The sequence below is a fragment of the Pan troglodytes genome, chromosome 6 (genome assembly GCF_028858775.2).
Source record: "Pan troglodytes isolate AG18354 chromosome 6, NHGRI_mPanTro3-v2.0_pri, whole genome shotgun sequence".
NCBI lineage: Eukaryota > Metazoa > Chordata > Mammalia > Primates > Hominidae > Pan > Pan troglodytes.
This window is the reverse complement of record NC_072404.2, coordinates 13,921,942-13,935,095: the sequence shown is the minus strand read 5'-3', so window position 1 is coordinate 13,935,095 and position 13,154 is coordinate 13,921,942. Positions and strand designations below refer to the sequence as shown.

At 35.6% G+C, this 13,154-nt stretch overlaps 1 protein-coding gene across 6 annotated transcripts in view; it reads right to left on the bottom strand.

Moving 5' to 3' along the window:
* GLCCI1 (glucocorticoid induced 1) overlaps window positions 1-13,154 on the bottom strand; it is a 120,450-nt gene that overhangs the window by 25,413 nt on the left and 81,883 nt on the right. For 4 of the 6 annotated variants that reach the window (XM_009452643.5, XM_009452645.5, XM_054687380.2 and 1 more), the window contains 2 exons: window positions 8,123-8,236; window positions 3,416-3,568 (listed from right to left, as the gene is read on the bottom strand). In XM_009452643.5, the coding sequence (XP_009450918.3) occupies window positions 3,416-3,568; window positions 8,123-8,236 (267 nt within the window). Of the gene's footprint in view, window positions 1-3,415; window positions 3,569-8,122; window positions 8,240-13,154 lie in introns of all 6 variants that reach the window. The other 2 variants (XM_518970.9, XM_009452644.5) reach the window with 1 other exon arrangement.

Below are 13,154 nucleotides of genomic sequence, written 5' to 3'. Positions count from 1 at the left end.
TCCAGCCTGGGCAATGGAGCAAGACCCTGTCTCAAAAAAAAAAAAAAAAAAAGAAGAAAAGTGGTAGGCAAATCACATGCACAGACACTTTTCAAAAGAAAGATAGATATACACGTGGCCAACAAGCATATGAAAAAATGCTCCACATTACAAAAATGCAAGTCAACACCACAATGAGATACCATCTCACATCAGTTAGAATGGTTATTAAAAAGTCAAAAAACAGGCTGGGTGCGGTGGCTCACACCTGTAATCCTAGCACTTTGGGAGGCTGAGGTGGGTGGATTGCCTGAGCTCAGGAGTTCGAGACCAGCCTGGCCAACACGATGAAACCCTGTCTCTACTAGAAAAAAAAATACAAAAAGTTAGTCGGGCATGGCAGCATGCACCTGCAGTCCCAGCCATTTGGGAGGCTGAGGCAGGAGAATCGCTTGGACCTGGGAGGCAGAAGTTGCAGTAAGCCAAGATCACGCCATTGCACTCCAACCTGGGCAACAGAGCGAGACTCCGTTAACAAAAAAAAAAACAAAACAAAAAAGTCAAAAAAACAGATGTTGGCAAGTTTGTGGAGAAAAGGGAATGCTTATACACTGCTGGTGGGAATGTAAGTAAGTTTAGCCACTGTGGAAAGCACTGTGGTGATTTCTCAACTCAAAGCAGAATTACCATTCAACTCAGCAATCCCATTATTGAGTATATACCCAAAGAAATATAAATTGCTCTACCATAAAGACACATGCATGCATATGTTCATGACAGCACTGTTTACAATAACAAACATACAGAATCAACCTAAATGCCCATCAGTGGTAGACTGGATAAAGAAAATGTGGCCATGGAATACTATGCAGCCATAAAAAGAGTAAGACCATGTCCTTTGCAGCAACATGGATGGTGCTAAAGGCCATTATCCTAAGTAAACTAACACAGGAACAGAAAACCAAATACTATATACATTGTCACTTACAAATGAAAACTAAACATTGAGTACACATAGATACAAAGAAGGGAACAACAGATATCAGGGCCTACTTGAGGGTAGAAGATGGGAGTAGGGTGAGGACTGAAAAACTACCTTATCAGGTAGTATGCTTATTACCTGGGTGGTGAAATAATCTGTACACCAAATTCCAGTGACATACAATTTACCTATGTAAGAAACCTGCACGTGTACCCTTGAACCTAAAAGTTAAAAACTTCATTTGTCTACAGTATGCTGCTAAACAAAAACTATACCAACTTCACAACAATAACTATTCTACTCTAAAGATAATTTTTAATTATCTATCAGTTTGTTTTATAAACAAAAAAAGTGAACAAATTGTCTGGTTAACTATGTTGGAATACTGACATAGTTAACCAGACAATTTTCCTTTTTTGGCTACTGGCCAGTTCATGGTGATATTTTAATTAAAACTTTGAGGTACACTTAATCATAAATCTAAAACTTCTAAAAATTATCTTATAAGTTTGTAGGTTATCCCAGAATAATTCTGATATGGCTACAATTGAAGTATGGCTTATTAAAAGCAGAAGTACTTTACCAAGTTTTTTATTTTAGTATAGTTTTGCTTTTTAAGGATGTTTTTAAGGAATCAGCAAATATGTGAATTATCTCATCCTCTAAAAATTAGACCCAAAGTTTACATCTTTACATGACTGTTCTTAAACTTCACTTAATGTATAAAAAAAACAGTTTAATGGGCTGGGCGCAGTGGCTCATGCCTGTAATCCAAGCACATTGGGAGGCCGAGGTGGGCGGATCACTTGAGGTGAGCAGTTCGAGACCAGCCTGGTCAACATGGTAAAACCCTGTCTCCACTAAAAATACAAAAATTAGCTGGGCATAGTGGTGTGTGCCTGTAATCCCAGCTACTCAGGAGGCTGAGGCGGGAGAACCACTTGAACCTGGGAGGAGGAGGTTACAGTGAGCCGAGATGGTGCCATTGCACTCCAGCCTAGGCAACAGAACGAGACCCTGTCTCAAAAAAAAAAAAAAAAAAGAGTTCAATGGTAAACAGAGATGCCATGATGTCCAAAGAGTTCCTTGATGTTGTAATATATATAAAATTATAAACTTAACATGAAATGTTGAAGGAGAGTAAAATAGTACAACCTTTTGGGAGGGTAATTCTGGCAATATTCATCAAGATTTTAAATGTACAAATGCTATGACCTAGCAATTTCACTGCCAATTTTAAAATGGGGCAAAATATCTAAATAAACATTTCTCCAATGAGGATATACAAATGACCACTAAAGGATGGGTGCAGTGGCTCACGCCTGTAATCCCAGCACTTTGGGAGGCCGAGGTGGGTGGATCACGAGGTCAGGAGATCCAGACCATCCTGGCTAACATGGCAAAACCCCGTCTCTACTAAAAATACAAAAAAATTAGCCGGGTGTGGTGGCGAGCACCTGTAGTCCCAGCTACTCGGGAGGCTGAGGCAGGAGAATGGCGTGAACCCAGGAGGCGGAGCTTGCAGTGAGCCGAGATCACGCCACTGCACTCCAGCCTGGGTGAAAGGGCAAGACTCCACCTCAAAAAAAAAAAAAAAAAAAGACCACTAGCACATGAAAAGATGCTTAACATCTTCAGCCATTACGAAATGCAAATTAACACCACAATGATATATCACTTCACATCCACTAAGATTGCTATAATTAAAAAAGGACAGATAATTACAAGTGTTGGTGAGGATGCAGAGAAATTGGAATTCTTATACACTGGTAGGAATATACAACAATGCAGACACTTTGGAAAAGAGTCTGGCAGTTCCTCAAAAAGTTAAACATAGAGTTACCATGTTAGCAATTCCAACCCTAGGTATATACCCAAGAGAAATGCAAACAGTATGTTCACACAAAACCTTGTATACAAATGTTTATAGAAACATTATTCGCAATAGCCAAAAAGTAAAACAATCCAAATTTCCATTAATTGATGACCGAATAAATAAAATCCATTTAACTGATTAATATTTGGCCATAAAAAGGAAGTCACTGATAACAGGCTAAACATGGGTGAACCTTAAAAACACTATGCTAAGTTAAAAAAAATCCAGTTAAGAAGGCCACGTTGTATGATTCCATTGATATGAAACATCTAGAACAACCAGCAAAAAATCCATCAACAGATTAGTGACTGCCTAGGGCCAAGAGTATTACAGGGAAATGAGAGACCGCTGTGAAAGGATAAAATGTTTCTTTTTGGGGTGATGAAAATGCTGTAAAATTGATTGTGGTGACAGTTGTATAACTCTGAATCTGTTAAAAACCACTGAACTGTACACTAAATGAGTAAACTGGATGGTATGTGAATTATATCTTAACAAAGCTGTTACCAAGAAAGTACTTTTCAGACAGTTCGTTATATCAGAGAAAAAAAGGATTCAAATATCCCATGTAACCTTACCTTGGATACTTCTTCCTTCCCATTATTTTCTTTAATGAATACCTTTTCTAATTCAGGACTTATTCCTTCTACATTGCAGGGCACACGTGAAACAGATGATTTTGGCACTGATATATTTGACAGTGGCATAGGAACTGACCTTGATCCAGTAGCCTATGAGATAAGATAAAGGTGGTATCAAATTATTTGTGGTCAAAGCAATCAAGAACTAAAGAGTATGGTAAATATTAAAATTGAAACTCAATGAACGGAGTTATTTCTGACCTTTCAAATACAATAAAATTCAGGTGCACATATAGAAATTTAGGTTCTGAAGTAAGAAAGTAAAATGAAAATTACATAGCCAAAATAATCCTTTCAAATCCCTTTATGTAAGTATAAAGGTATACCTGTATAATGTATATACTTGTTCAGTAGAATGGCAGAATCTTCTGCATTATTTACATTGTTTTCCTTTTTCTATTTCACGGGAACAGCATAGTTGAAGTCACGTAACTTAAATATATCATGTAAGTCTACTGTATAGCTCTGTATGAGTATGTTTACAAGATGTTTGTTTTCTGTATGGTGACAATTACCTTCTAGTATTTGGCATTTCCATCTTGTCAACTATTTCAGAAAATCTGTTGGATTATTAAGTAATGTGGCAACAGTATTATGCTAAGTTCAACAACTCACTTAACAATTTAAAGCCTGTTTTCAAAAGTCCTTGGCAGGAGTTCTCAAAAATTAACTACCACTAATAGTTGTTAAGGAAAAAGTGTAAGACAAGCCTTTTGATACTTAAGGATTTATACAACAAGAAAGAAATAAGAAAAATAAAGATTAATAAGGTAAAAATTAAAACAAATGACCTCTATCTTACACTGAATCCAGTTGACATACATGATCTGTGATAAGGTAGACTGCTAATCATTGGTTAGCACACTAATAATATTTCCCATACAATGGTGTATTCTTGCCAACTGTGAGTTGCTGCTCATCAGTGTCTTTTGTCTCTTATTGATGCATGAACTTTTATCATATTGAGGTTTTAACCCTTTTTCATATATTACTATCAGTATTTTTTCAAATACTGTTGACCCTTGAACAACATGGGTTTGACCTGTGTGGGTCGACTTACATACAGATTTTCTTCCACCTCTGCCACCCTGAGACAGCAAAACCAACCTCTCCTCTTTTTTCTCCTCCTCAGCCTACTCAAAGTGAAGACAATGGGGAGGAAGACCTTTATGATGATTCACTTCCACTTAATGAACACTGAACATATTTTTTCTTCCTTATGCTTTTATTAATGACCATTTCTTTTCTCTAGGTTACTTTATTAAAGAATATAGTATATAATACATGAAACATACAAAATATGTTAAGCGACTATTTTACGTTATCGGCAAGGCTTCTGTGCAACAGTACGCTGTTAGTAGGTTAAGTTTTTGGGAACCCAAAAGTTATAAACAAATTTTCAACTGCATGAGGGTCAATGCCCCAACCCCCATTGTTGTTGAAGAGTTAACTGTATTTTATCAAATAGGTAATCAACTTTTATCAAATATTTTTCTTTCTGGATTTTTACAGTTTTTCACATTTAAATACTTAACCTATCATGATTTATTTTTGTGTATGGTGTAAAGTCTCAGTATTATTTCCCCCACACAGTAATCCAGTTGCCCCACCATTTCTTTATGGATTCTGTATTTGATTTCCTGGAGCTACTATCTGATAATCCCTAGGCAGAGTGCCACTTAATTGCTATAATTTTATATTACATTTTCATATCTTGTAGGAAAAGTCTTTTCAAATTTTCTTTTCTATTAATGGGCCCTGCTGGCCTTTGAAGACAATTTTTCAAGTAATAAAAACAATTCCTTTTAAATTTGCACTGGAATGCAAAACAATTTGTACATTAATTTCAGGTAAATTGCTATTTGAAAAATACTGAATCTTCCCATCTATTAATGTGTTAAGACTGCCCATTTATGTGTCTTATATTTCATGTTCTCAAAGATGTATAGTTTACATATTTCTTTTAAGTTTGATTCCAGGCATTTTGTATTTTTCATCATATTTTGAAACATTACTAGTATAAGAGGAAACTGAATTTGGGTATGTTTATACTTTATCTAGTCATCTAGTTTCAGTTTTCCCCTTTTCATTATGGAAAATTCCAATCATAAACATAATTCAACAGAGTAACACAATAAACCCCCAGGTACACACAATCCAGCTTCAAAAATTATCAACATTTACCAACTTGTTTCATGTGAACACGTTTTTTTGGTTTTTGGAATATTTTAAAGTACATTCTAGACTTCATATTCCACCTACAAATATTCCAGTATGTATAGCAAAGGATAATAATTTTTAAGAATAACCACATGGTAAAAATTCAATGTAAATTTGAACAATTGTGTAAGCATTCTTTGTTCAGTCAAGTGATCTAGTGTAAGCGCACTGGACTCCTAGAGAAAAACTGCTTGAAACAAACAATATGTTAATTGTATCAGATTAAGAAGAAAAAGGAAGGCATATAAGAATTTTCACTTCAAATGCCTCAGACTTGCCAGTTTGTTTTACAGCTTTAATGAGGTATAATCAGCATACAATAAAATTCTCCCATTTTAAGTATGCAGTTTGTTGAGCTTTGTTAGTATAGTCACTTTTAGAACCCTCTATCATCCAAAAAATTTCCCTAGGGCCTCTCTGTGGTCAATCCACATCCCTAAAACTTTGTTTCGATAATGTTGCCTTTTTGAGAATTTAATATAACAAATCATACAGTATGTAGCCTTTTGCTCCTGATTTCTTTCACTTAGCATGATGTTTTTGAGATTCAACCATGTCATTCCCTGTATCAGTAGTTCCTTCCATTTTACTGCCTACAGTATTGCATGGATGCATGGATATATGAAGTGTTTATCCACTCACAACTTGACGGATGTTTGTCTATTTCCATTTTTTTTTTTAGTATTATGAATAACGCCTCTGAGAAGATTCATGTACAAGTGTTTGTGTGGACATATGCTTTTATTTCTCATGGATTGATATCAAAGGGTGAAAATTCTAGGTTGAACGGTCAGCATATGTTTAACTTCTTAAGAAAATGACAAAATGTTTGCCAAAGTAGTTGTACCTTTTTGTGTTCCCACCAGCAATGTGTGGCTGTTCTGGTTGTTCCACATCCTCATCAACACTTGGTATTGTCAGTATTTTTCATTTTAGCTATCCTATCATTAGTTTTAATAGTTTAGTTAATTCACTTTGATTTTCTAAATATATAATATCATATGTAAGTAGTGATAATTCTTTATCTTACTGCCCTGTTCTAGAACCTCTAAATCACTAGCAAATAATATCAATAATTATAGACACCCTTGACTTTTTAACAATTATGCTCCTAATATTTTGTTAGGATCTTACTGTATTTGCAGTTAGTCACATTATGAAATATCCTATTTTTAGTTTAGTAAGAGGTTATTTATTCTTTTAATCACAAGATACTGAGTTTTTATCAAGTGTAATTCAGCATCTAAAAAATCAACTGTCTTTTCTACTTTGGTTTTCTGATGCAATGAACTAAATTAACACATTTCCCAATGTTGAATCATCCTTATCTTTGTGAAACAAACCCTAATTGGGGTTTGTTTTGATATACTGCTTGGGTTTCTTCTGTTACACTACTATTTTGTTCCATGGGATATGTTAGTATTTACTTCTAGGGGAAAATAAAAATGTTAATCCTCAATTTCTTCATATGTAAAATAGGGATAAGATACATAGAGACACAGAGAAAGATGGGTAAAGGAACTGTTAGGAAGATTAAATGAGATAATGTGCATAGTTGCTCAATAAATGAAGGAAGTAAAGATTTCAATCCAGGTCAGTATCATCCTTGACACCACCATCGTCTGTTTTATCTGTTATTAAGAGAAGGCTAACCATTGAGATGGATTCTCGCTCTGTCACCCAGGCTGGAGTGCAGCGGCATGATTTCAGCTCACTGCAACCTCTGCCTCCCGGATTCAAGTGAGTCTCCTGCCTCAGCCTCCGAATAGCTGGGATTACAGGAACCCACCACCAGTCTGGCTAATTTTTTTGTATTTTTAGTAGAGATGGGTTTTCACTATGTTGGCCAGGCTGGTTTCGAACTCCTGACCTCAAGTGATCCACCTGCCTTGGCCTCCCAAAGTGCTAGGATTACAGGAGTGAGCCACTGCCCCTGGCTGGTTTTTTTTTTTTTTTTTTTTTTTTTTTTTTTTTTTTTTTGAGACGGAGTCTCGCTCTGTCGCCCAGGCTGAAGTGCAGCGGCGCAATCTTGGCTCACTGCAAGCTCCGCCTCCTGGGTTCATACCATTCTGCTGCCTCAGCCTCCCGAGTAGCTGGGACTACAGGCGCCCGGCACCACGCCCGGCTAATTTTTTTTGTGTTTTTTCAGTAGAGACAGGGTTTCACCCTGTTAGCCAGGATGGTCTTGATCTCCTGACCTCGTGATCCGCCCGCCTCGGCCTCCCAAAGTGCTGGGATTACAGGCGTGAGCCACCAAGGCCGGCCGCCCGGCTGCTTTCTAACAATCTTTTTATAACAATTTAACAAACTAGTAATTTAGTAGAGCTAAATATTTATGGGTTTTTTTTAAATGCTGAAATGATGAATTCCCTTCCTTAATGAACTAAAAGTAATTATTCAAATCTGGACAAGAAGTTAGCCTACCTGAGTGTGACTGATTGTTATATGGTTGCCATGAAGAGGTGACTGGCGATCTTTCTCCTTACTGTGACGACTACTCTGTTTACTGCGTTGTAGTTGCTGCCTCAGTTTGGCGATCTGCTTTGGGGACAGGGAAAGAGAAGTAAGAAGAGAATAAAAGTGAATACCAAATTTTTATATTTATTTCTTCAGTTTTGGGGTACTGATTAAAACATTTTCAAGTTTCTAAGAAGAGACAATATTTCACCACAATGATTTACCCTTGCAAGTTTTTAGGATTAAGATTATTAAAAATGAGAAGTAAATATATGCTACAAATGCTTCACTTTTACAAATTTGAATAGTGTTATTGGTAAATATGCTAACTACATTTCCCCAGATTATTTCAGATTTTACCTTTGTAACACCAGAAATATCCTTTTTGAAAACCTTTTTTAAGATGAAAAATAATATTTCAAATGCCTACTGATTAAAGTTAAACCTGATCTCTAAACATATGCACCACATTAGTTTCTAAGTTCCTGTCCTACATAAACAAAATGGATCTGCTTTACCAATTACTAAACACTTTAAAATTGTAAATCCCATGGTGTTGTGGAGAATCAAAGCTATTTAGTAACTTATTAATATTTAATATATTACTATATATATTACTCTGTAATCATAAAACCTTTAAAAACAAATATAATTTAGGGTATATTCTCCTAAAAGGAAGGGCCACACTTCCCTGGTTTCACAGAAAAGTCATTACTATAATGTGACCTGGAATTCATTAAACTACTTACATATTTTAGGTGATGTAAAAAAAATCCTGAGTATTTTAAAGGAAACCATTAACAAATTGGGGGTAGTCATTTAATATTGGTATTATTTTCCTTGTAGAAAAGATGATGTTAATCAATTAATAATTATTCCCTGAACATCTACTATGAGCCCAGAGAGATACAACAAAGATATAATGTATTACAAAATTATCTAAATATTTACCTTGAATAACCATGGCAATAGAAAATTAGTATTAAAGCCTATAAATGCTCAAGGGTAAAAGTATATAGGTCGCTGAGAAAACTAATGTTTACCTGTGGTTAATAGAAGAGAAAACAATATAGAAGAAAATAAAGCACCCAAACAAGGAAGAATTTATATCCTTTCTTTTATGGTGAGATCTTTAGATCCTTTTAAGTTTTTTAAAGCTCTATGTAGCTTATGGATCTCTCATAAAATGTGCTTGCAAAAGATACACAAATAAGATTATGTGAATATTTGTGTGCCTTCCTCTCTATTGAACTGACATAATTTTCTTGCAGAGAACATTAATTTTTACAAGAAAATGAATCAAAATTTGTAGGTAATCAATATAACTCAAGACAGATAATTCTCTATGATAAAAAAGAAATAGGATTTCAAATTGTACAATTCATTTAATCAGGACAGAGGTATAAAAGCAAAACTGCAAAGAGCTTATATGAAAGAGCTCAGAATGCCTGGAGATTAATAATATAATCTGTACTTACTCATTAAAAAAATATTTAAACATAAAATCTTAAAATTGATAAATATTAGTCAATCTATTTTTTCAAGGCCTCTGAGATGTCAAAATAAGCCAGAAAATTTTGTTCTAAGCCAACTTAACAAACCCCTGAAGGCAAAAAGCCTACATTATGCTACAAACCTTACTTCACTTAGATTACCAACCTAAATAATATAATCCTATAGCTTTTCACATGTACTGTGAATTCCAAAGACAGACCTTCTTTGGAATATAACATAGTTATGCTCTTGTTTACAATCCCGTGGGAATTAGGGTAAAAGTCCATCTTTCTAAATGTATATTATATACTTGGCATATTTCAAATTCTAGTCAAGAAGAATGTGAGATGCCTAATTTAAACTTGAAACGGGTCCCAACTACACTAGCTCCAAGGTTTTAAAACATTAGTTAGGGAATAAGTCAGCTGGGTGCAGTGGCTCACACCTGTAATCCCAGCACTCTGGGAGGCTGAGGCAGGTGGATCAGCAGTTCAAGACCAGCCTGGCCAACATGGCGAAACCCCATCTCTGCTAAAAAAAAAAAAAAAAAAAATACAAAAATTAGCCAGACGTGGTGGTGTGGGCCTGTAATCCCAGCTACTTGGGAGGCTGAGGCAAAAGAATTGCTTGAACCTGGGAGGGGGAGGTTGCAGTGAGCCAAGATCCCACCACTGCGCTCCAACTTGGGCGACAGTGCGAGACTGTCTCAAAAAAAAAAAAAAAAAAAAAAAAACCGAAAACAAAACAAAACAAAACAAAACCATGAAAAGGTAGGAAATGAGTAAGTGATCCTGGGTCACAAGGAATAAATAATAACTATAGAGAGAGTAATAAGCATAGTCACCAAGAGAAGATTAAAGCATTTATGCAATTAAATGAAGAAAAAACAGAAACTGGCCTTACTTAACATCTGAGAACCAGAAACACATTTTTTGAAAACTTAGTAACATCATCTGTTTACTTGCTATTTTTGTCCTGATTATTTCCCCCACTACTGTTAACATTTGAATAAATAAATAAATAAATAAATAAATAATACAAAACCAAAACCCTTATCCTCAAAAGACTGGTTGTGCACTTTTGCCTCAAGGACTGAGGAAGACAGAAATCTTTCTCAGAATGAATTCTATTCCACCATAGAGCAGGGAAATGGGAAATCTTAACTTAAAGGACTAAGGGATGGCAGTGAGAAAGGAAGCAGGATTTGGGGGCTTTGGGAAGAAAAAAAGAGAAGGAGCAAGCCTAAAACCAGGAAAAATGTTATAGATTATCACTAGCAAGAGACCTGGTGTCCTCAGTTCATCCTTCTTATCCACAGGTACCACTGCACCACGATACAAGCACAACCATCAGAGGTAGCTGGAAAGTGAAGTAATTCTTATTTCTAATGTTAGGACAATGTGGGAAGTATGCCACTCCTGCCCCAAGGCAGACTGCTGAACAATATTTGCTACAGAAAGACCACCCATTACACACAGTGGTTAAGGTCTCTCTATCCCACTACTATATGTTGGTTTATAACCAAGATTCCACAGAACAGTGTTTCAGTGGGACAAATATATCCTGGGTGTGAGACATCTAACTGATAACTAAACTTTTAAGCCATAACCAACTCAAAACTAGGAAATTAATTTTGGAAGTTAGCTCCCCACAACTTAAGAACAACCTTTTGAAAAAAGAAAATTCAATCCATAAACTGTAATAATTTGTATTCAATAGTTAGAAACTCTGAATATTTAAAGATAACCTGCCCTAGGGTGCCATCTTTGGTTTGCGGTTTGAGTGCTGAGCAAGCATTAAGGCACCAGACTGAGGGGTAAATCCAGGCTAGACCAAGCTCTACTCAGCAAGGTGTAGCCTTAGCAGAATACTCAGGCTACCTGAAAGAAGCCTTTTCCTTCACTAAAAGACACTGCCCTTTAAAAAAAAATCTTATGCTAATGGGGCTACATCTACTTAGAGGGGGTGCTTTTATCTAATTCACACAAAGGTGACCTATAGGGTAGTACCTGCCCAGGACAAGGTGACTAAAGCTGAAATCCTTTTTAACAGGAACCAAAAGTAATAGCTATAATTCTTTTCATCTTTGAAAAAGAAGACAGAGATACCATTAGAATAAAAAGGCACATCATACACTGGGAAAATATATTTACAACACATATATCCAACAAAGAATTCATATCCACAATATGTAAAGAACACCTACAAAGCAGTAAGAAAAAGTCTAATAGTAGGCAAAAGACTTGAACAGGTACTTAGCCAAAGAGAATATCCAAATGGTCAATATGCATAAAAAAGGTGCTCAACATCATTCTAATGAGGGAAATATAAATTAACACCCATCATAAGGTCTAAACTTAACTTAAAAGATGACAAAACCAAATGATGACTAAGACGTGAAACAACTGGAACTCTCCTTCCATTGCTGGGGGTGAAGGGTGTTCTTTTATTTTAACATAGTAGCCTTGACCACAGAAGATTTTCTGGGGGAAGTGCTTATATCCTCAATACTAAGTCACTCAAGGTAACAGCTGAAGAGCAGAAAGCAGTAACCTGACTCAAATGAGGCAAAAATTCTTAATTCAGTTACCTGGATGCAGAAATGAATGACATGCCCAAGGCTGTAATTAGGTTCTAAGGTTCTTAGTAGGAAATAGTACTAACAGAAGAGGAAATCATGCTGATTATTCAGGAGGGCTGGGGAGCTATGCTTCCTGCCTTGCATGGCAAAGAGGAATGAGCTACCGGAAAATAGAAGACCTCTGCAAATACACAACTATGATGTCTATTTCTGCTAATGACATTTCTAACAATGGACATTAGAACACACCCTCTTTATGTAAAGGGATATTCCTATAATAGAAATTTATCCTTTGCCAAATGCCAGTAATACAATTTTAAACAAATTATAATTCAACATGCTGAAAATGCTCTGATGATGCACATTCTGCCTAATAACATATTCTTTCCAGCAATTATTAAGAGTAATTATAGGCCAGTTTGATGACTGTGTCAATTAACAATAAAAAAGCATCATTAAAATTTGCCTATCTAATTATTTACTGAGTACTAGCATTGTAGAAGGCACTCTGCTACTTGCTTTTATATGAATTATCTCATTTATTTTTCAACAAAAGCACATGAGATAGGTACTATTATTATTATTTTAAAGGTGAAGAAATACAGGTAGAAAGGTTAAAAAAATATACTGCTAAAAGTCACATTGTTAAGTGGTAAACAAGTGTTTGGACTCAGTAAGTGGAATTCCACATTCTGCTCTCTTCATCACCATTCTATACTGACTGAAGAATGAAGTTAACAACTCACAAGGAGATAAATCTTACAAAAATTACAGACAAATGGGAATGGAAAAGGTGACAAAGGCTGAACCGAGATAACTCCTTCCCTAAAACAATCACTGAAGATATTAACTCAAGTACTTTTTCTGAAAATATAGTTTGAAAAATCATGAATCTCAAGCTGTTAATCTCTTCTTTATAAAATG